The sequence below is a fragment of the Trachypithecus francoisi genome, unplaced genomic scaffold (assembly GCF_009764315.1).
Source record: "Trachypithecus francoisi isolate TF-2019V2 unplaced genomic scaffold, Tfra_2.0 Lachesis_group1, whole genome shotgun sequence".
NCBI lineage: Eukaryota > Metazoa > Chordata > Mammalia > Primates > Cercopithecidae > Trachypithecus > Trachypithecus francoisi.
Genome location: NW_022681454.1, coordinates 177,410,097 through 177,432,258, shown reverse-complemented (window position 1 = coordinate 177,432,258; position 22,162 = coordinate 177,410,097). Strand labels below are relative to the sequence as shown.

At 41.4% G+C, this 22,162-nt stretch overlaps 1 protein-coding gene and 1 non-coding gene across 7 annotated transcripts; both read left to right on the top strand.

The window, feature by feature from the left end:
* Positions 1-49: 49 nt before the first annotated feature.
* On the top strand, positions 50-19,794 carry RWDD4 (RWD domain containing 4). Of its 6 annotated transcripts, none has more exons than XM_033215775.1 (8): positions 58-342; positions 3,293-3,373; positions 8,817-8,926; positions 9,013-9,160; positions 10,527-10,644; positions 13,509-13,558; positions 13,692-13,694; positions 17,964-19,793. In XM_033215775.1, exons 1-8 carry the CDS (start codon positions 319-321, stop codon positions 17,994-17,996), a joined length of 567 nt encoding a protein of 188 aa, XP_033071666.1. In that variant the 5' UTR covers positions 58-318; the 3' UTR covers positions 17,997-19,793. The 6 variants fall into 6 exon arrangements, with proteins under 6 accessions (XP_033071671.1, XP_033071666.1, XP_033071667.1 ...); XM_033215778.1 differs by having other exon boundaries at positions 70-342; positions 8,821-8,926; positions 17,964-19,794; XM_033215780.1 differs by lacking the exon at positions 3,293-3,373 and having other exon boundaries at positions 50-342; positions 8,821-8,926; positions 17,964-19,794.
* On the top strand, positions 6,487-6,590 carry LOC117086473. Its single transcript, XR_004438382.1, has one exon. It is a non-coding gene; the product is annotated as a U6 spliceosomal RNA (small nuclear RNA).
* Positions 19,795-22,162: the final 2,368 nt, after the last annotated feature.

Sequence of the window (22,162 nt, the reverse complement as noted above, 5' to 3'; positions counted from 1 at the left end):
CTTTCTGGGCCTGAGTGACAGCGCTCTACACCAATCGCTGTCCCGGAACTTTACGCCGCTCCTCCGAGCGTCAGGAAGACGCCGCACTTCCCAGGCCCCACCAGCCGCGGCTCCTGCTCCTATCCCACAGCCCACCGCCGGCGGCTGGGCGCTGCCGAGACCCCGGGCGCACGCGATTGGCGTCTGCCAGTGCGAAGGCCGTGCCGCCGCCACAACCGAGGCGCCAAAGGGGGACGCCCGGCCTCTGGGCCGCTGCCCGCGCTGTCTCTTCGTTGTTGGGAGAGCCGTCCGCTCAGGAGGCGCCCCGCGACCGGCGCGATGAGTGCCAACGAGGACCAGGAGGTGAGCCACCCGGCTCAGGGCCCACTCCCAGCGCGGGCGCAGCGCGCAGCCCCGGGCACCGGTGAGACCTGGTGCCCGGACGGGCTGCCCGGCACGTGCCCTGCGCCCTCGGAGCCGGCCGGGGTGCCCCGAGTTCCCCAGGGTCCCACCCAAGCGCGCGTGAATGATCAGGAGTCCGCCTCTGCCTCTCTTCCCCCCTCATTTTTCATGTTTGCAAATCCTGGAGTCTCCCCTAGTTTCCTTAATAACAGGGATGAGCGTCCTTGGTACACGATCCAGTGCTCTTGCCTCTCCTTGAATCCCATGTGTTCAGTGCCTGTTTACTGAGTTAGGCTGATCACCTTTAAATTTTAGTCTGGTCACCTTTTTAAATCTCTTGGCTAGTAGAGGGCTAATTGAGTTAGTTACATTTCTCATGGAAGAAAATGACATTAGTGATGCTTCTGTCCATATTGTTTGGGGAAATCTTTTACCTGTCTGTCTGTTTTGAGCATTCATGTACCACCTGAGCTTACGGTTTATGCTCAGATATTTCCTGGTGAGATGCCATTTTGACATTGAATCATGCAGTATTAGAGTTGGGAGTGGGTGCCACAGGCCGTCTGTAGGGGAACCTTCTAACTTTGATAGGTAGGTAGATGATAGCCGCAGGGCTGCACGGTAAGTAAGTGGTAGAATCGGGACTAGAAACCAGTTTTTACTGGGTGGTAGATAAGTTCACTGTTAATTTAGAATATAATGCTTGAAACTTACCACTTTTACATGATAAATGTAATTGAATCTCTGGATTGGAAGTTAACCTTTAGAGAACCCAAAGTCCAACAAGCTAGCTAGTTGATATCTGAATCTCTTCTAAAATATTCTTGCCAGGTAAATTTCTAAGTGAATACATTAATAGCTTTGTCTCCCTGCAAAGCAAAGAACATACAGTGTAATATTTCTTAGAGTTTGACCATAGTCCCCTACCTTAGAACCATTTAGATGGTTGCTGGAAAACAGATGCCTGCACTCCACCCCAGACCTACTGAATGAGAATTTCTGTGGTGGGCCCAGGAATCTCCAGTTTAACAGGAAAATTTCATTCTTCTTTCAGATGATCGATGTTCTGATCTTTGCAGATAGTTTCCTGCCCAGTTTCTCACACCTCTTCTCAGATGAAGTGGTTCCTTTTAGCTTGTCTTCACATATCCATTCTTTGTTCATTTCTTCACTATCCTGGAATCACATGTCTGTGGACAGATTTTAATCTTTTAAATGTCCTGTTTCAAAATTGTGGCATCATGCTGTTTTGTCTAGTTAAATTTACTGTCAACTAAAATCTTTTAAGTGCTTTATACCAAGCAATTTGTCTTTCATCTTCAATTTCTATATTTAGGTAGCTAAGTGTTAATACAAGTCCTACTTAACCTGCTAAATTTCATCATTAGCTTGCTTTTCAAAGACTTTTTGGGTTCTTATTCTGCCATCAGCATTATTCACCATCCCAACAAATTGTCATCTACAAATTTAATAAACTTGCCTTCTATTTTTGTACCTGTCCAAGTCATTAATTAAAATATGGGAAAGGATTAGGGGCGGGAGTAGTACTGTATCTTGAGTAAGGTTTTTGTTCTAATCTAATCTTAGTTATTCTTGAATCCAGCTTGAATTTCTGTATTTTTTTTTTTTTTTTCTGTAAAGGTAGCAAGAGAAACCTGTGGAGCCTGGCTGAAATCTGTATAGTTGGTGTTTTATGCCTTTCTTCATCGTGCCAATCAAGTTTCCCTTTCTAAGAAGAGTATATCTTGTTTTTCATATGCTTGCTAGGTCTTAGGAACTACTCCTTCATCTCCCAGTTCCTCACACACTATTTCTTCAATAATTTCTTTTTGCTGTTGTTATTGCTGTTTTTGAGACAGAGTCTCGCTCTGCAGCCCAGGTTGGATTGCAGTGGCCTGATCTCGGCTCACTGCAACCTCCACCTCCCGGGTTCAAGCGATTCTCCTGCCTCAGCCTCCTGAGTAGCTGGGACTATAGGTGCCCATCACCACGCCCAGCTAATTTTTGTATTTTTAGTAGAGATGGGGTTTCACCATGTTGGCCAGGCTGACCTCGAATTCCTGACCTCAAGTGATCCGCCCGCCTCGGCCTCCCAAAGTGTTGGGATTGCAGGCGTGAGCCACCACGCCCATCCAATAATTTCTTTTCTAAAATTTTGGCTGTAGATCAAGCCCACTTTCACCATCTTTAGTTTGTAGAACTCATGACTTGCATCTTTTTGAAAAACTCAAACGTGTACCCAAGTGCAGTCTTTCTTTACTTATTTTCTCGGGTATTCGTCAGTGATCACAGTGATGAACTTCTCAGTTGTAATACCAAAATGTTCTAAGAACTATGTCCAAGCAAGGATTACTAGTTACATTTTCTCTGACAGTCCTGTCTCATCTCGGGGAGATACTTGTCAGCCTTTTTCTTCAAGTTATTTTTCTTGCCCTTAGGTGTTTTTTTAAAGCTTTGTATCACTGTGGGAAGGATTACATATAAAAGAAATGTGTGTAAATAATGGGAAAGTATTGTTTTTCATAGTTCTTATTTTCAGGTTTAATGCTGTTTGCACCCAGGTTCCTCTTCAGCAGGGTGCTGAGAGCACTTGCTCTGGAGTGGCTTTAAGCGGAGACTTCTTGCCTCCGTAGGAAGGAGAAAATAATAGGAGCCTCTTGACAGGGTTGATGGGAGAAGTCAGTGCGATAATACATTGTACAGTGTTTAGCAGTGCCTGACACAGAGTTTGAAAGTATCATTGGTAGTAATTTTGTCATGTGTTGCTGCATGCACCTGTGTGGTAAGTATCTAAGGTATGTAAGTTAGTCAAGCTTTACATAGTTGAGTGGGCTTGAATGAGAAAGTAAAGACCCTCTATTTCTAATTCATTTATGCCACTAAACAAAACTCATTCAGTTCTTTATTTCAGATGGAACTAGAAGCATTACGCTCTATTTATGAAGGAGATGAAAGTTTCCGGGAATTAAGTCCGGTTTCTTTTCAATATAGGGTAAGACATGGCATGAGTAAGAGCATTTAGAACTTTGCTAGAAAAGACTAAAAGTGGCTAAAAATTCTTATTTTGTTTTTTAAACTTGTTTAAATTTATTATGTCTGTATTTTCTATAGCATTTAAATGGAAACATCACCCAAACATCAGTCATTTTTAACATTTGAAAACTTAGTTCAGAAACTTTTAAAAAACCAGGATAAACTTGTTTTTATTGTACCAGAATCATAAGCTGTTAGAAATGGAAAAAACCTTAAAAATTATGTGATCTTATCTTTAACATAAAATAGTAACAGTAGGGCTGGGCGCGGTGGCTCACGCCTGTAATCCCAGCACTTTGGGAGGCCTAGGTGGGTGGATCACAAGGTCAGGAGATCAAGACCAGCCTGGCCAACATGGTGAAACCCCATCTCTACTAAAAATACAAAAAATTAGCCGGGCATGGTGGCCCGTGCCTATAGTCCCAGCTACTCGGGAGGCTGAGGCAGGAGAATAGCGTGAACCTGGGAGGCAGAGCTTGCAATGAGCCGAGATCACGCCACTGTGACAGAGTGAGACTCTGTCTCAAAAAAAAAAAAAATAGTAACAGTATTTTATTTTGTAAATAAGTCATATAAACCTTTTATTCAAATGATTATAAGTAGGCGGGGCACAGTGGCCCACACCTTTAATCTGAGAACTTTGAGAGGCTGAGGCAGGTGGATCACCTGAGGTCAGGAGTTCAAGACCAGCCTGGCCAGCGTGGTGAAACCCTGTCTCTACTAAAAATACAAAAATTAGCCAGGCATGATGGTGCACACCTGTAATCCCAGCTACTTGGGAGGCCGAGGCAGGAGAATTGCTTGAACCCGGGAGGCGGAGGTTCCAGTGAGCAGAGATTGTGCTACTGTACGCCAGTCTGGGCGACAGAGCAGGACGCAAAAAAAAGCAAATGATTATAAGTAGCGAAATGGGAAAGTTTTTGGAAAAGATTTACAGTTATTATTAACATTGTCACAATTTAAACTATGAGAAATGATCCTTATGCAGGATCGATGGATGACCATCACAGAAAATAAGTTTCTGTTCTCAATTCCCTTTCAAGCTTAACAGTCCTTACACCATCTCCAAGTATATAATGACCAGGGACCTCAAATGTCTCGAGTTAACAGTGGATCTAAGTCCTAGGCCCTTCTATTTGAATCCAGTTATTACTCTCTCCTTAGCAAATGGGAGGTTGAGAATTTCCCTATACTTTCCTAAATGTCTCATTCACCATGGCAGTGATTTAGAGCACACCGTGCAGAATGCTGCAGGACATTTATATGTACTATCAGACAGACACTGATGTGACCCATAGCATGGATTTAAGAGGAATGAGACATGAGATTAGGAGACAGTGTGTTGATAGTCAAAGGGTCAGGGGTAAAGTTCTGCCTGTGTCCTAAGTCACACTACTCAGTTCTTGCACAGAATAGTCTGGTAGCCTTCTAGTTGACTTCCTTGATTTAGTACTTTCTTTAGCTTCCCCCTTATACTCCACCATTAGTCCTCCAACAGTACTAGCTGGCTGTCTGAAACATCTGTCATCCCATTCTCTTGTTCAAAAATGTTTCTCCAGGCCGGGCGCAGTGGCTCAATCCTGTAATCCCAGCACTTTGGGAGGCCGAGACGGGCGGATCACGAGGTCAGGAGATCGAGACCATCCTGGCTAACGTGGTGAAACCCCGTCTCTACTAAAAAAATACAAAAAACTAGCCGGGCGAGGTGGCGGGCGCCTGTAGTCCCAGCTACTCGGGAGGCTGAGGCAGGAGAATGGCGTGAACCCGGGAGGCGGAGCTTGCAGTGAGCTGAGATCCGGCCACTGCACTCCAGCCTGGGTGACAGCGAGACTCCATCTCAAAAAAAAAAAAAAAAAAAGAATGTTTCTCCATGGGTTCCTCTTGCCTATAAAATGAGGACTAAATTTTTTCACATGACACTCCAAATCCTTCTGTTTGTTTCTGTCTCTCCAAACTTTCCCCACCACTCTCCTGCCTTAGACATAATGGGTTGTTAGATTTTCCCCCGTTATTTTTTTCTAGTACTGTGCTTTTGCACACACTGTTTAATCTTTCCCTCACCTCAGGTCCATTATGCCCCTGCCTCTCCTTTAAGGCCTAGCTCAGGCCTCCTCTGTGACACATTAATATTTGGGCCATGTCTCCTGTGTCTGCTCTGACTTTGAATCAGAATTAGCCATTCCCCATTTCTTCATACTTTGTTTTGTTACTTTGGAATTATTATTCATATTGCAGTTTTGTAAATTATATAAATATCTGTCTTGAAGATAGGAATGGCCTTGTTTCTATCTTTGTATCTTCAGTACCCAGCACAGTGTGAGGCATGTGATAATTTATTCCTAAATGCACCATGAGAAAGGACGTGGCGATTGCATGAAGCAGGTAACTTGTATCACTTCTTTTTTTTTTTTTTTTTTTTTTTTTTTTTTTTTTTTTTTGAGACGGAGTCTCGCTCTGTCGCCCAGGCTGGAGTGCAGTGGCCGGATCTCAGCTCACTGCAAGCTCCGCCTCCCGGGTCTACGCCATTCTCCTGCCTCAGCCTCCCGAGTAGCTGGGACTACGGCGCCCGCCTCGTCGCCCGGCTAGTTTTTTGTATTTTTTAGTAGAGACGGGGTTTCACGGTGTTAGCCAGGATGGTCTCGATCTCCTGACCTCGTGATCCGCCCGTCTCGGCCTCCCAAAGTGCTGGGATTACAGGCTTGAGCCACCACGCCCGGCCTACTTCTTATCATCTATGTTTAAAACATGGCCGGGCGCGGTGGCTCACGCCTGTAATCCCAGCACTTTGGGAGGCCGAGACGAGCGGATCACAAGGTCAGGAGATCGAGACCATGGTGAAACCCCGTCTCTACTAAAAATACAAAAAATTAGCCGGGCGCCTGTAGTCCCAGCTACTCGGGAGGCTGAGGCAGGAGAATGGCGGGAACCCGGGAGGCGGAGCTTGCAGTGAGCCGAGATCGCGCCACTGCACTCCAGCCCGGGTGACAGAGCGAGACTCCGTCTCAAAAAAATAAATAAATAAATAAATAAACATAAACCAATGACATCTATTATGGAGATAATCCTTATCCAGGTCTATCAGTAGATCCCTACATTTATTTTAATAACAATACAGAGGAGATTAGCATAGCCTGTGCAAGGATGAGATGTTGATTCATGTATCATTCCATAGTTTTACTAGAAAATCACCATTTTGCAACCACCAGTATGATAGTTGATTCAGTTACCATTGAGGACTGTTAATGAAGGCTAAAGCCTTTGGGTGAAAGGTTGTTGAGAAACAACTGTAGAGTTGCCCCACAGATGATGATTTTTTTTTTAATAGAGACAGGTCCTGCTATGTTGCCCAGGCTGGTCTCTAACTCTAGGCCTCAAGTAATCCTCCCGCCTCAGCTTCCCAAAGAGCTGGGATTACAGACATGAGCCACCTCACCCAGTGAGATTATTCCTTAATTACAAAAGGAAAAGGTTTACGTTGAAGAGATCTGGAGAAGATCACCTTAACCATGTGATCAATCTTAGCGTCACCAGTGATGATTCTGGAAGATCTTGTGTGCCTCCTTATATGGTGCTATGGGAGGATGCCACATCACCTCTATAGTTTTCTTACCAAAAATGTTTAATTTGAATGAGTTCAGATCTGGGGACATTATATAAGAAAATTAGCCTGTATTATTTTTGGTTTAAAAGGCAAGGGAAGCCAGGCACAGTGGCTCATGCCTATAATCCTAGCACTTTGGGAGGCTGAGGCAGGAAGATCACTTGAGCTCAGGAGTTCGAGACCAGCCCGGGCAACATAGGGAGACCTTATCTCTACCGAAAGTTTTTTAAAATTAGTCTGGCATAGGGCATATGCCAGCTACTTGAGTGACTGAGGTGGGAGGTTTTTGTGGTTTTTTTTTTTTTGAGACGGAGTCTTGTTCTGTCGCCAGGCCGCAGTGCAGTGGTGCGATCTCAGCTCACTGCAACCTCCGCCTCCTGGGTTCAAGCGATTCTCCTGCCTCAGCCTCCCGAGTAGCTGGGACTACAGGCACGCGCCACCACGCCTGGCTAATTTTTGTGTTTTCAGTAGAGACGGGGTTTCACTGTGTTGGCCAGGATGGTCTCGATCTCTTGAGCTCAGGTGATCCGCCCACCTCAGCCTCCCAAAGTGCTGAGATTACAGGCATGAGCCACCATACCCAGCTGATTTCTTTTTTTATTTTTTCACTTTTGCCACAGACTCTTGCTCTGTCGCCTGGGCTGGAGTGCAGTGGCACAGTCTCAGCTCACTGCAACCGCTGTGATCATGCCACTGCACCCCAGCCTGGGCAATTGAGTGAGACCCTATCTCAAAAAAAAAAAAAGGCAGGGGAGAAGGCTGGAGACTGTTCTAAATTAAAGCAGAATAAAGAGGCAGAGCAACCCAGTGCAATCCATGATCCCTCAATGGATTATGGATTTGTGGATTGGGATGATGCCTATTAAAGGACACTTTAGATATGATTGGGTAGTTTTTAATATAGTTTATGCATTAGGTAGTATTTTTGTACCAATGTTGAATTTCTTGGGTGTAATAATGATCTTGTGGTTATGAAGAAGATTGTCCTTTTCTTAAGATACTTTACTCAAATATTGAGGAAATTTCATTACTGTTAAATGTTTCAGCAAAAACCAAAGGGGGAAAAAATCACATTGGGGAGAGGAGGAGTTGATGCTATGGTGGAAAGGGGCATGGATAAAGTAAATGGGGCAAAAAGTATTTGGTGAATAAGATCAATGTCAGTGAGTGTTCATTATACTATTTCAATAGAAATACTATTTCTATTAAGATTAAAAATGTTTAAATAAAAAGTTGGCAGAGCAAAAGAAGAGTGTCTTTATTCAGAAATTGTTATCAGCTGAAGGCATTCCTTTCCCTTATCCTTTGCCTTTTCCTTCTTTCTCTCAGTTTTAAATTTCATTTTCTTACACCTCTTGGGGTTGTGCCTCTTGGGATTTAGCAGTTGGATAACTTAAAACAAAGATGAGGTGTGTCGAGTTTGTGAATTACTTTTGTCCATTCTCTTTCTGTATCCCACGGATAAGTTGATGTCTTACTTTCATCCTCAGAAAACTGGTGAAAACACTAAAAACTCCCTAAGATGTAGGCGTGGTACTAGAAAAGCTGGTAGGCTGGTTAGGGACAGGACATGGGCATAAACTGAACCTATGAAGGCATGCTAGGACTAAATTAAAATCAGACTGTCCTGTGACTCCTTTCACCCCTGCTCGTTCCTAGCCTGTATCCCTGTACTTTTCAGAATATTACATTTCTGATCTGAGCATGAGTATTGGAAAGAATTCACCCTTTTGAAGATTATAATTTAGTTTTCTGTCTTTTTATCACTTTCTACAAGCCTAAGATTTCCCCTTCTCTTCAGATAGGTGAAAATGGTGATCCCAAAGCCTTCTTAATAGAGATTTCCTGGACAGAAACATATCCCCAAACACCTCCAATTCTATCTATGAACGCTTTTTTTAACAACACCATGTGAGTAGTGTCTTGTTTTTACTGCTTTTCATTTCACGCTCTGTTACACTTTTCTCTCAGTAAGGTTTTTTTGCTGTGTATTGTAGATCGTCTGCTGTAAAGCAGAGTATATTAGCCAAGCTGCAGGAAGCAGTGGACGCTAATCTGGGAACCGCGATGACCTATACATTGTTTGAATATGCCAAAGACAATAAAGAGCAGTTCATGGAGCATCACAATCCCATTAATTCCGCAGTGAGTGTGTGATTATTTTTTTGCCAGATTCTTTTGTTGTTTTGGTTTTGCTGTTAGTAATAAATTTGTACTAGTTAATATATATTCAGAATTGGAAGAAGACTTTGTTAAAGTGAGAGTTACCCCTGAGTTAAATAAGAACAATGAATTTCAGATTTTTTCTATTTAACCTAGAAAATGATATTATATTCTCTAGATTTTTATCCTTTATCAAAGACCAGTATTTGTCTAATCTCTTCATAAAGCTTAGACAGCTAAGGGATCTCTTATGCAGTGCTAAAATAAGTATGAAATTGCTTTCTCCATGAGGCTTGTTTTGTTGTAAGTAGTCTTGCCACAGTTCAATTTGTAGGTGTTGCAGCATGTGGAAACTTTATTGAATAGAAAAAATTGTTTTATTATTATTTCTAGAATAGTTTTAGGAAATATTTCTTTCATGGCCTTAAACAACTGTGTATGAGACCCCTTTGCACCACATCATGCACTAAAAACTAAAAGACTTTGAGTGGTTCAGTATAATTTAGTGTTGTCTTGTGAACCCCCAGTGGTAACCTTTTGGCAGCAAGGCCTGTTTTCTGTTTGAGTGGTTTTGGCTTTCACATTCCCAACAGGGCACAGAACCCCAAGAGGCAACTGGAGGAGCAGTGGAGGGTGGTAGCTAAGATCATGGACTCTGGGCTAGACTGCCTGGGTTCACATCACTGCACCACTTACCAACTCTGTGACTTTGGGCAAGTTTCTTAATCTTTCTGTGCTCAGTTCCTCATCTGTAAAATGGGGGTTATGTAGTATCGACCTCCTAAGATTGTGGTGAGGATCAAATGTGTGGTATGTGGAAAACATTTGCAGCAGTGCTTAGACCTAGTAAGTGTTTTAAATTTTAGCTATCATATACCCTGACTACATTAATCCAAGTGTCTTACATTTTTTCTTCTGGAAACCAGGATGTTCTAGGTAGGCACATGTGATTTTTCTAAAGACATGTTTAAACTGTCAAATATTCACAGTGAGAAATAGCTCTGTAAAGAAAAAAAAGGTTTTAATTGAATTTCCAAATAATAGCAAGTTAATTGAATTGTAAAACTACCTTACAACCTCAGATCTTGAACATAATGCTGATAATCAGATCTTCCTTCCCAGGATGTTGGTTATAACAATTGAACTAATATGACGTCCTTTGATCTGAACTTTTAAAAAAGTGAAACCAATAATGTGTTCAGGGCACCTGATTTTAAAAATTAATCATCTAATACAGGATTCTTTTATTTCATCAATGCAAAAATTATCAACCCACTTCAGGGTATAGCTGTATTTAGTGTAACACAAGTTGTAAGGTATGAGGCTGATAATTGTTTCTTTTTTTTAGACATCGATAAGCAATATCATCTCAATTGAAACTCCTAATACAGCCCCATCAAGTAAGAAAAAAGACAAAAAAGAACAACTTTCCAAAGCCCAGAAGCGTAAGCTGGCAGACAAAACAGGTTTGTGTGTGTTTCTTTTCTCTTTTTTTTTTTTTTAGACTGAGTCTTGCTCTGTCGCCCAGGCTGGAGTGCAGTGGCATGATCTCAGCTCACTGCAACCTCCACCTCCCAGGTTCAAGCAGTTCTCCTGCCTCAGCCTCCTGAGTAGCTGGGACTACAGGCACATGCCACCACACCCGGCTAATTTTTGTATTTTTAGTAGAGACGGGGTTTCACCATATTGGCCAGGCTGCTCTTGAACTCCTGACCTCAGGTGATCTGCCTGCCTCTGCCTCCCAAAGTGCTGGGTTACAAGTGTGAGCCACCACACCCGGCTGTTCTTTTTCTTTTATAACCCAGATAAATGGATTGCTTTTTAGTGTGATCTGGTGGCTATATCTAGATTAATTCTCTACTCTTTCTTGGAGCATTTGGGCCAGTGAACTTTTGGGTCACATATGTATATTGAAAATATTTCGGGAGGCTGAGGCAGGAGGATCGCTTGAACCCAGGAGGCAGCCGTTGCAGCAAGCCAAGATTGTGCCACTGCACTTTAGGCTGGGCAACAACAGCAAAACTCTGTCTCAAAAAAAAAAAAAAAAAGAAAATCTTTACTACTACTTCATCACAAGAGGTCGCCATTTGAAAAAAAAGGTAACTGAGTGGCAAAGTATAAATGAGTCTAGAGGTTGAGGAACATTCAAATAGTCTACAAAAACACGTTCTACCTGGAGCTCTAACATGTTTGGGATTGTGTTTACCTCTTTATTAGCTGTGTGTTATTAAAAATTTTTTGAAATACAGCTTTCATTTGAAATGAATACTGGTATACCATTAGGTGTTAGTGTGATAAATAATTTAACATTTTTGCCTGTAGTTAACTTATTTATACAACAATAATATTTGAGAACAGAATTCTCATATGTTCTAAACAAGAATTCTTTAGAAGAAGATTATAAACTCCAGCTCATACCAACAGTAATATTTGATTGCTTTTCTTTATTTAACCTGAAAACTTGCAAATTGATTAACAGTCTGTAAACTTTTTCACCGGGCAAATGAGGACATTGTCATTTGTATCTATGTGTGTGCTACTATGTGAGGTTAAAAGTTTCTCTTGAGAAGAACAGACCCTTTTATTTTGGTGAGGGCCTCTTTTTTTTGAGACAGAGTCTCGCTCTATCTGGCTCTGGAGTGCAGTGGCCGGATCTTGGCTCACCGCAACTACCACCTCCTGGGTTCAGGCAATTGTCCTGCCTCAGCCTCCTGAGTAGCTGAGACTACAGGCATGTGCCACCACACCTGGCTAATTTTTATATTTTTTGTAGAGATGGGGTTTCACCATATTGGCCAGGCTGATCTCAATCTCCTGACCTCATGATCTGCCCGCCTCGGCCTCCCAAAGTGCTGGGATTACAGGCTTGAGCCACTGTGTCCGGCCTGGTGAGGGCCTTTTAAATGCCCTTTCTTTTGCAATGGAATGGCAGGTTTTCTGTGATTTATGTTCTATTTAATGTCTGTCTATGGCAAATAGCAACTCTGTGTTTGTCCCCAAAAAACATTTTTGAAATGGTAATGGTTTGTGAAATAAAAAAAATGTAGGAATTCATTCTACCTAATGTCAGAGCAGCATTAAAGTATAAAGACAACTGAAACAGTAAGTTGTTAGCCATTACAGTCTGTTGTCAAGAGTTTGGTTTATCTCTCTTTGAATGTTGTAGCGTCTATGTCAGTGAGGTACTGTTGCCTTCATACGTGATGACCTGTGATCACTCTGTTTCATTAATATCTCCCTACCTTCATCTCTTTGATGATGCCCACCTAAAGCCATTGCCCTCCTATAATGACAGTATAGGAGTTTGTGACTTGGAGCTTTCATTCTAAATAAAATGTTAATGGGACAACCACGGCACTGTGGCTAAGTTTTAGTTAACCAAAACTGGGATGTGCCCCCTATAACCAGTAACCAGTGGGATACGATTCTTCTTGGCATGAAAGAGAAAAGAACCAATAGCATCTAAAATTGAGCTCCAATAATATTGCTTCTCTCCTATAAGTATCATGGGTTAATTTCTTTTTCCCTAGCTGGAAAATTCATATAATGTACTTATTTTGAGTGTAAATTTTGAAGGTTTCATAAAGTTGAGATGTGTGTGTTATACATCAAGCATAAAGGAAATCAAGCCATTTTAAATTGAAGAATTTTTAGATAGTATTTGTTAAACTATTCTTTAAGTTTGAATATTCTGTTAAAGGAATAAAAGCACTTTGTACATGAATGAATTATAAGCTAGTTTCCAAGCAATCCCAACAGATTAAAGCCCTTTTTAAAGAATGTTAGATTAAATAATGAATATTTTATCAGAGCATAGCAACTAATACATAAGTTAGCCAGCCCTCCTCTTAGTCTTGAAGCCAAGCCAAACATATATTTGTGAGTCCTCCTGTCTTAAGCCTAGCTTCTGGGTGTGAAATACTAATGTATTAAACAGAGCAATACAACTTCTTACTTAAATAAACAGTGACCTTATATAAAGCAGTAGCTTCATCCAAATGCATGAAACTAATAAATGGATTAACTGCTCTTCCTGGCATTACCAACGCATCTCCGTATTTTTTCCTTGATATCAGGTTTTGTCTTGGATAGCAATACCATAAATGTAAAAAAGGAGTATACCTAAAATATTTTGCAAGTATTCCCAGGAGAACAGTATCGATTCATAATGATAAACTCTTTTTCCAACTTAGTAATATGTCATTTAAATTTTTAACCTATTTGTGAACAATAGTATATAAAATCTTATATTATTACATATTATTTAGAATATTAATTTAAAGCTAGTTGGTTGGTCTTAGAAATAAAGTTACTATTTTTTGTCTTCTAGATCACAAAGGAGAACTTCCTCGAGGCTGGAACTGGGTTGATGTTGTTAAGGTATATAACATTTATATTCTAGTCTTTGAACTTGTTATGATTATTACCAGCAAATAATGAAATTCTCATTTTTTGTTTTCCCCTTCACAACCTTTGAAATTTACTGGGATGTCTGTTTCTTTTTTACATTCAGCATGTAAGTATTTTTGAAATACCTTTTACATTCTTCTCTTCCCTACACTCTCAATTTTAGATCCTTTTTTTTTTTTTTAAATAATGGAAAATTTGCAGAAGTTACAACTACAATATAGTATGACTATGTAAGTACATCTTAAGAATGCAGATGCTTAGGGCACAGTGGCTCACACCTGTAATCCCAGCACTTTGGGAGGTCAAGGTGGTTGGATCACCTGAGGTCAGGAGTTCAAGACTAGCCTGGCCAACATGGTGAAACCCTACAAAAATTAGCTGAGCATGGTGGCACACAACTGCAGTCCCAACTACTCAGGAGGCTGAGGCAAGAGAATTCGCTTGAACCCAGGAGACGGAGGTTGCAGTAAGCTGAGATCGTGCCTCTGCACTCCAGCCTGGGTGACAGAGTGAGACTCCATCTCAAGAAAAAATACTGCAGATTCTTAAATATGACTCCAAGTTATCAACAATACGTGGAAACTGAAGAAAACCAGATATAGAAAAGAATGTTTTACTTTCTTAGTAGAAATTACTTTTAAGTTTTTTGTTTTTGAGACAGGATCTTGCCCTATCACCCGGGCTAGCTGGTGGCGTGATCACAGCTCACTGCAGCCTTGACCTCCCAGGCTTAAGTGATCCTCAGCCTCCTGACTAGCAGGGATCAAAGGCATGTGCCACCATGCCCGGCTAATTTTTTTTCGTTATTTGCAGAGACAGATATGTTGCCCAGGCTGGTCTTGACCTCCTGGGCTCAGGTGATCCTCCTACCTCAGCCTCACAAAGTGCTGGGATTACAGGCGTCAGCCACCACACCTGGCCCCAGTTTTTGTGGGTTTTATTAAGGACAGATCTTAAACGTAGTTGTTCATCATACCAAGAACAATTTTCTGTTTTTGTTTAAAATTGTTTGCTTTCATTTTGAATTTATCTGCCTACACGTCTCAAATTTTTCTTGTATTAGCTGTAGTTTCAAATACTTTAAACTAATTTTTAACACAGTAAATTAATTCTCTTTGTAGGACTTAATGAAATAAATTTGCATTCCATTTAGTGCCACAACTACTGTGAGAAGTGTTTAATGTGATGCAAGGGTAGTTAAAGACTAGGATTTTAGTGAGGACCCACAAATACAGGTAATTTACAAGCAGTGTGTTCTTAAACCTTTTTGTTTTTTGTTTTGGGTTTTTTGTTATTGTTTTGTTTTTGAAGACAAGGCCTGGTTCTGTTGCCCAAGCTGGAGTGTAGTGGCGTGAACATGGCTCAGTGCAGCCTTGACCTCCCCAGATTAGGCGATCCTCTCACCTCAGCATCACATGTAGTGGGGGCCACAGTACCCAACTTTTTTATTTTTACTAGAGACAGGGTCTCACTTTGTTGCCCAGGCTGCTGGTTCTGAACTCCTGGGCTCAAGTGATCATCCCACCTTGGCCTCCCAAAGTGCTGGGGTTACTGGTATGAGCCACTGCTCCTGGCTTTTTTTTTTTTTTTTTTTTTGAAGTTGAGTCTTGCTCTGTCACCCAGGCTGGAGTGCAATGGCATAATCTCAGCTTACTGCACCCTCTGCTCCTGGGTTCAAGCAATTTTCGTGCCACAGCCTCCCAAGTAGCTGGGACTACAGGCATGCACCACCACACCTGGCTAATTTTTGTGTTTTTAATAGAGATGGGCTTTCGCCATGTAGACCAGGGTGGTCTCAAACTCATGGCCTCAAGCGATCCCCCTCGCCTCTGCCTCCCAAAGTGTTAGTATTATAGGTATGAGCCACGGTACCCAGCCCTGGCCATTTTCTTAAACTTTATGTGAAAGCCAGCAGTTTGTTCCATGGAATGCATTTTCTATTGAAACTTTAAAATAATCTTAGTGCTCCCAGTAGCTAATACAAAATTATTTCCTGGGAGTGCGGCCCTAACTTACAATTGGAAGAAACGCAGTATTTCTTCCTCCCCTGTATAAGACGGCTGGGCTGTGTGAGTGAAGCCTCCGGCATTCTCTCATTTTCCCAGGCCCTTCTTCACTGATGCTCGATGGATGCTCATGTGTCCTACGTGTACCAACATAAAGCCTAACCAGCTAAATTCATTCTTTCCTCCAAATATACTGTGCTCCAGAATGAGTAATTTTCTTAGTCAAAATGTTGCCTCTCTTAGTGCAGCTCTTAAGCCAAAAGTGAGAAGAAAAAGAATCTGATCTAAAGGTGTTGATAGTGCTCCTCCTTCCCTAGCTCCAGAAGTTTTTATTTTTAAGAGTCCCTGTTAATATAAATAGAACTCCAATTTGTTACAAAGAGTAAAATTCAAATTATCCAGTAATCTTGGGAGATGAAAGAAGTTTTTTGTTGTTTTTCTTGTTTGTTTGTTTTTGAGACAGAGTTTCGCACTTGTCACCCAGGCTGTAGTGCAGTGGCGGAATCTCAGCTCACCGCAACCTCCACCTCCCGGGTTCAAGTGATTCTCCTGTCTCAGCCTCCCAAGTAGCTGGAATTACAGGCACTTGCCACCACGCCCAGCTAATTTTGGTATTTTTTAGTAGAGATGGGGTTTCACCATGTTGGCCAGGCTGGTCTTGGAACTCCTGACCTCAGGTGATCCACCTGCCTCGGCCTCCCAAAGTGCTGGGATTACAGGCATGAGCCACCATGCCCAGCCCGAAAGAAGATATTTTTAAGGAGGTTACCGCTTAGACATAATTTGGTCTCTGAATCTATTATGCTAAGCCAGTAGTTTCCAACTGTGGGCTTTAGACTCCTGGGATGTCCCTGAGGGACTGTCTCAGAGGGTAGGCAAGGTCAACACTATTTGCATCATAATACTAAGATGATGTGTGCCCTTTAACCCTTTTTTTTTTTTTTTTTTTTTTTTTTTGAGATGGAGTCTTGCTCTGTCACCCAAGCTGGAGTTCAGTAGCGCAATTTCAGCTCACTGCAACCTCCACTTCCCAGGTTCAAGCAATTCTTCTACCTCAGCCTGGGACTATGTGCATGCACCACCATACCCGGCTAATTTTTGTATTTTTAGTAGAGATAGGGGTTTCACCATATTGGCCAGGCTGGTCTCGAACTCCTGACCTCAAGTGATCCGCCCATCTCAGCCTCCCAAAGTGCTGGGATTACAGGTGTGAGCCACCACGCCTGGCCTTAACCCATTTCCTTATGAAACTTCTCTGGCGTTTTCCAGAGGCTACATGACATTTGATGATGCCGTCACTAATACTCTTAAAGCACTAAGAGAACGTGTGCTTGTGTTTACGTATTTTCTTGTGTTTACCAGAATGTTCTCAATTAGTAGGTTGAGGATGTGCATATTAACCCAGGTTGTTCTTAGTACTGCTACTGTGTTGTTGTTAGCTGTCTTCCATTATACCTGATTTACTGTTGAAGCATATTTGTGAAAAGCCAGCTGTCTTCCACTGAGCTTGATAATAAAGAGATTTGGGGTGCGGCGTGGTGGCTCACGCCTGTAATCCCAGCACTTTGGGTGGCCTAAGCAGGAGGATTGCTTGAGCCCAGGAGTTCAAGACCATCTGGGAAACTTGGTGAGACTCCCTCTCTACAAAAAGTTTTAAAATTTTAAGAATGGGAGGAGGTCCTCAGGCGCCGAAATATTTGAGAACCAGCACCTTTAGTAGTTTCTGCTTTTCACAACTTCCCACACCCTCTAGCATTCTTGTCAGGTGCAGTGGCCTTTCTCAGTAGCTGGAGCACTAGTCTGATCAGAATCGTCTTTGTATTTTATCTGCTCCCCTTTACCCCAAATTTGCCAACCCCTGCCAAAGATTTTTCTTAGAAAAAAAACTGCAATGCAAAAATAAGACTTTTATATTTTCAAAACCATAAGAATGTATTGTCTGGTTAAGATGGTAAATCTTATGTTACGTATTTTTTTATTTGACCACAATTTAAAATTATTTTTAGAAAATTTAAAAAAGAATGTGTGATAGAAAACAAGAACTTGAAGAATGTCATTCATTTTATAGATGGTGCTTCTATTGGTGTATTCTTGGTTCCAGTTTATTCCCTAGAAAGCTTCAAGAGTGTCCACTTACCTACCCACCACCTCTTTCTGTTGAGTTTAGATTTTTGTCGAGGTTACATTTTGAAACCTGTTTGAAGTAGCTGAGCTTGAAGTTGAAAAGTAGCTACATGTGATAAAAGCTACAGGTGATTTAAGTTACTTGAACCTTGTTGCCTATAGTTTAATTTTGATACTCCATGGAAATAATGAACTCAGAAAACATCACTTAAACTTGTTGACTATATTCTCTCTTTTTTTTATAGTTAAGCAAAACTGGCTCTAAGGATGATGAGTGAGTAGCACTTGGAATTTGAGACAAGGAAAGAGCATTCTTTAAAAAGTAAAACTGGGTTCAAAATCTTTCATTACTATTTTCTGGTATTGAGGTGGCTTTTTATAAAACAATTTTTTGTATGTTTCTTACATTAAAAAGGTTGTAAGTTGAAAGTTCATGAAGAGATCTGGTTGTATTAAATTATTTTCACAAACTTGCCTTAATAAAAGGTGAAAATGTTAGTTTAGTATACTTTATGAAGCCTCTTGAGCTTCGTAAATCAACAGGCGTGGGGAATAAGAATCAGTGTTAATTTATATGATCTTATCCTGGTGGATGCGCTATTTTCTTAAAGGAGGATGAAGCCCTTTTCAAACTGTCATCCCAGTGGAGCAGAGTACTCAGTGAACAGTTACTCCATGGTGCAATCCATATTAATAGGCTTCTCATCTTTAAGTCTTCATCTCTTCTTTTGCTTAATTACTGAACCATAAATTGCTTCAGAGAAATTTAAATGCTGGTATTTGAACTTTATACATGATACTTTCTGTAGTTTCTTTTAATTTTTGAAAGGTCAACTGCTTCCCTTTAATAACTTAATATCTGTTTATACTTTTCTCTTGATTTGGTTCAAGATGTTTGATCATGAGTGCTTTGAGTGATATGCAGAATAGGAGAATATAAAAGCAAATCTGCCAAATACACTAGAAAGCATTTCAGTAAGAAATACTGGCCCTTCTTTAAAACATTTCTCTTGCATATACCAGGATGGGAGTAAAAGATGCCTTAATGTTTAATTTTTGTATTGTTGGAGACATTGATTTTAATAAAATCCTATTTATCTGCTGTTGTGTGCTTTTAGTTGTTGGATAACTGAGGTCTCCTAAATGGTTCAACATAAAGCCACATTTCAAGTCTTGTTTCTTTTTTGGAGTGTCTTTTCAAGTATTCAAATGTATTTCTCAACCTGAGCATCTTTTTAATCATGTACATGGGAGTCTTTTATATGCTGAACTGTTACACGTGCTTGATTTAAAAATAATAATAATAGAGGAAACTATTGGTCTGCTTGTACCAGGAAAAGTTTCTGATGTTTATGTGTTTGTACAGTGATTTTGTATATGCGCCCAGCTTTAAGAACACATAAAACTGTTATGTCTGGTAGGGAGCTTGTTAGTGCCTCAAGTTACACCTGTGCAGCTTGGGTCTGAGTTTTGATAGAACAATAAACGTTTAAAGAAGTTAAGAGTAGTTTGAGCTGTGTCCGCAGTTTTCACTCATTAACTGACTTCAGCTAAATAGTTTGAATTATAGGGTAAGTATAATGACAGCAAAGGAGTTAATCTCATTTTCAAAAACTGTTTCACATTTTATTTCTTGAATTAATATAGAGCAAAACGTTAAAATTCAGGACCACTGGAATATGGCAACTTACGTTTCAGGGTTGTGTGTGGGTAGTATTTGTCGTTGTATTGGTTTGTCTTTTGTTTTGGAAGAAACATCTGCTGGTGGAATAAAATACTTTGTTTTGCTCTGAGGAGACTGAAATTGTTCAGGCTTATTATGGCTCATAGATTACAGAGAATGATGCTACTTACATGCCAGTGAACTATTTTTACTCTTTTTATATGAAATGTACAAATTTCTAGGAGTGATGGTGATGGTGGTGCCTCTTATTACCTTATGTAAAACACTTGAACAGCCTCATCAATATTGCCGTCATCTGTTTAACACTCCCAGTATATTTTCTCAATGTCTGTTTACTTAAAATGTTGTGGAGTGACATAATTAATAAGCAATAAAGTCTGAATTACACACAGTGATTTATCTTCACGTGTTATTTCACATCACTTCAGAGAGAATTGTTGATTTTATAAATCTGCATGGCCTTATGGTGCAAGATGTACCCTCCTACTAGAAACTATTCAAAATGTTGGATTAAAAAATGTGTTTTTGTTTTTTTTTTTTTTTTTTTGAGACAGAGTCTCTCTCTGTTGCCCGGGCTGGAGTGCAGTGGCGCTATCTCAGCTCACTACAAGCTCCGCCTCCCGGGTTCACGCCATTCTCCTGCCTCAGCCTGGGGAGTAGCTGGGACTATAGGCACCCGCCACTGCGCCTGGCTAATTTTTTTGTATTTTTAGTAGAGACGGGGTTTCACCGTGTTAGCCAGGATGGTCTCGATCTCCTGACCTTGTGATCCGCCCACCTTGGCCTCCCAAAGTGCTGGGATTACAGGCGTGAGCCACGGCCCGACCTAAAAAATACTTTTCAAATGAGCTCACAGACGATAAGGAATGCCTAGAGGCTAAAAAATTCAGTGAAAGTTGGAACCTAGAGGTTAAGGACAGCTTTAGTTTTCAGTTTCAAGGGTCCAGAAGACACGAGATGAAGGCCAGGATCAGCCTAGGTTAGGGAGTCACACCCCTGAAACATCTGTAAAACTGAGGCCCATCCTTCAGTGCGAGCGCTGAGGACATTTCTGTCTTGAACTGTGGTTCTGAATGGAAGAGTGAAATACAAGTATATACATATATATACACATATGTAAGTGTATATACACACACTCCTGACAGTTTGTGCCCCCAGGTTACCTCACACTGGGATTTCAGCCCAAATTCCTCCCCCATGTGTGATTTTAAAACAGAAACCCTCAAGCCAATGTTTTAGTTGAAAGTAGAACCAAATCGCTAGGGGCTCTAGGTAAAGGTGAGAAATGAACACACATCTGCTGTGTTCTTTCAGAACTCAACTTGAACCCAGACCACCAACCAGCTGCCCCATAAAGAGTTTATGGAGTGTGCTCTCACCGTCAAAAATCACAATACAGGCCGGGCGCGGTGGCTCAAGCCTGTAATCCCAGCACTTTGGGAGGCCGAGACGGGCGGATCACGAGGTCAGGAGATCGAGACCATCCTGGCTAACACGGTGAAACCCCGTCTCTACTAAAAATACAAAAACTAGCCGGGCGACGTGGCGGGCGCCTGTAGTCCCAGCTACTCGGGAGGCTGAGGCAGGAGAATGGCGTAAACCCGGAGGCGGAGCTTGCAGTGAGCTGAGAACCGGCCACTGCACTCCAGCCTGGGCGACAGAGCGAGACTCCGCCTCAAAAAAAAAAAAAAAATCACAATACATAAAAGCAAAGCGTGAGAGCCTGCCACAAAAATCTTAGGGGAATGGGAGCTGCAAGGGTATAGTGATACTGTACAGTGTGTTTGAAATAAATAAGAAACTGAATAGGGAACAAGAAAATTATCAGACAAGATTTGAAAACCAAAGAGAACTTCTTGAAATGAAAAAATTGAAATTGAAGTTAAAGATGACAAATACACTTGCAGTGAACCTTGACCACTCTGATATGTATAAATATCCTATGGAATGAAACTGGTACGAAGCCGGCAATTTGGATTTTCTCCTTTTGATTGCAGCATTCGAATCATTCCACATCATTTCTTCACAGGCCACAACTTTTTTTATTTGTTGGTTGGTTCAAGCTTTCACCAAGTCCTGCTTGATTCTATAGATAGGCCTAACCCTGGATCTTGGATTTTTTTTTGGAGGGTTTTCTTTTTCTTTTTCTTTTTTTTTGTAGAGAGATAGGGTCTTGCCCTGTCTGTCACCCAGGCTGGAGTGCAGTGGCACGATCGAAAGTCACTGCAGCCTCCCCAGGACCTAGGCTCCCAAGTAACTAGGACTCCAGATTCGCAGAAGAGGGCAGTTTTGAGGATTCGGCCAGTGTTTCCGGAAGGCTGTCTGTGATTGCTTTAACAATAAATTTGGCAGGGTGCGGTGGCTCACTCCTGTAATCACAGCACTTTGGGAGGCCGAGGCAGGCAGATCACTTGAGGCTGGGAGTTCAAGACCAGCCTGGCCCACACAGCAAAACCCCATCTCTACTGAAAATACAAAAAACTAGCTATGCAAGGTGACAGGCGCCTGTAATCCCAGCTACTCAGGAGGCTGAGGCACAAGAATCGCTTGAATCTGGGATGTAGAGGTTGTGGTGAGCAGAGATTGCGCCATTGCACTCCAGCCTGGGCAACAGAGCAAGACCCTGTCTCAAAAATAATAAATATAAGAGTCATGCTATGTAGTAACAATAGAGATTTGTGTTTGCGCGTTTTTACCTTTGAATATTCCATAGTGAAAACAGAACAAGAGGGATTGCCTGGTCATCTAAGATTCAAAATT

Bases quoted from the DNA above. Each gene is read 5' to 3' on its own strand.
- RWDD4 (XM_033215775.1), top strand. From the start codon at position 319: ATGAGTGCCAACGAGGACCAGGAG. The intron at 343-3,292 runs GTGAGCCACCCG...TCTTTATTTCAG, and splicing joins GTGCCAACGAGGACCAGGAG to ATGGAACTAGAAGCATTACG. The intron at 10,645-13,508 runs GTTTGTGTGTGT...TTTGTCTTCTAG, and splicing joins TAAGCTGGCAGACAAAACAG to ATCACAAAGGAGAACTTCCT.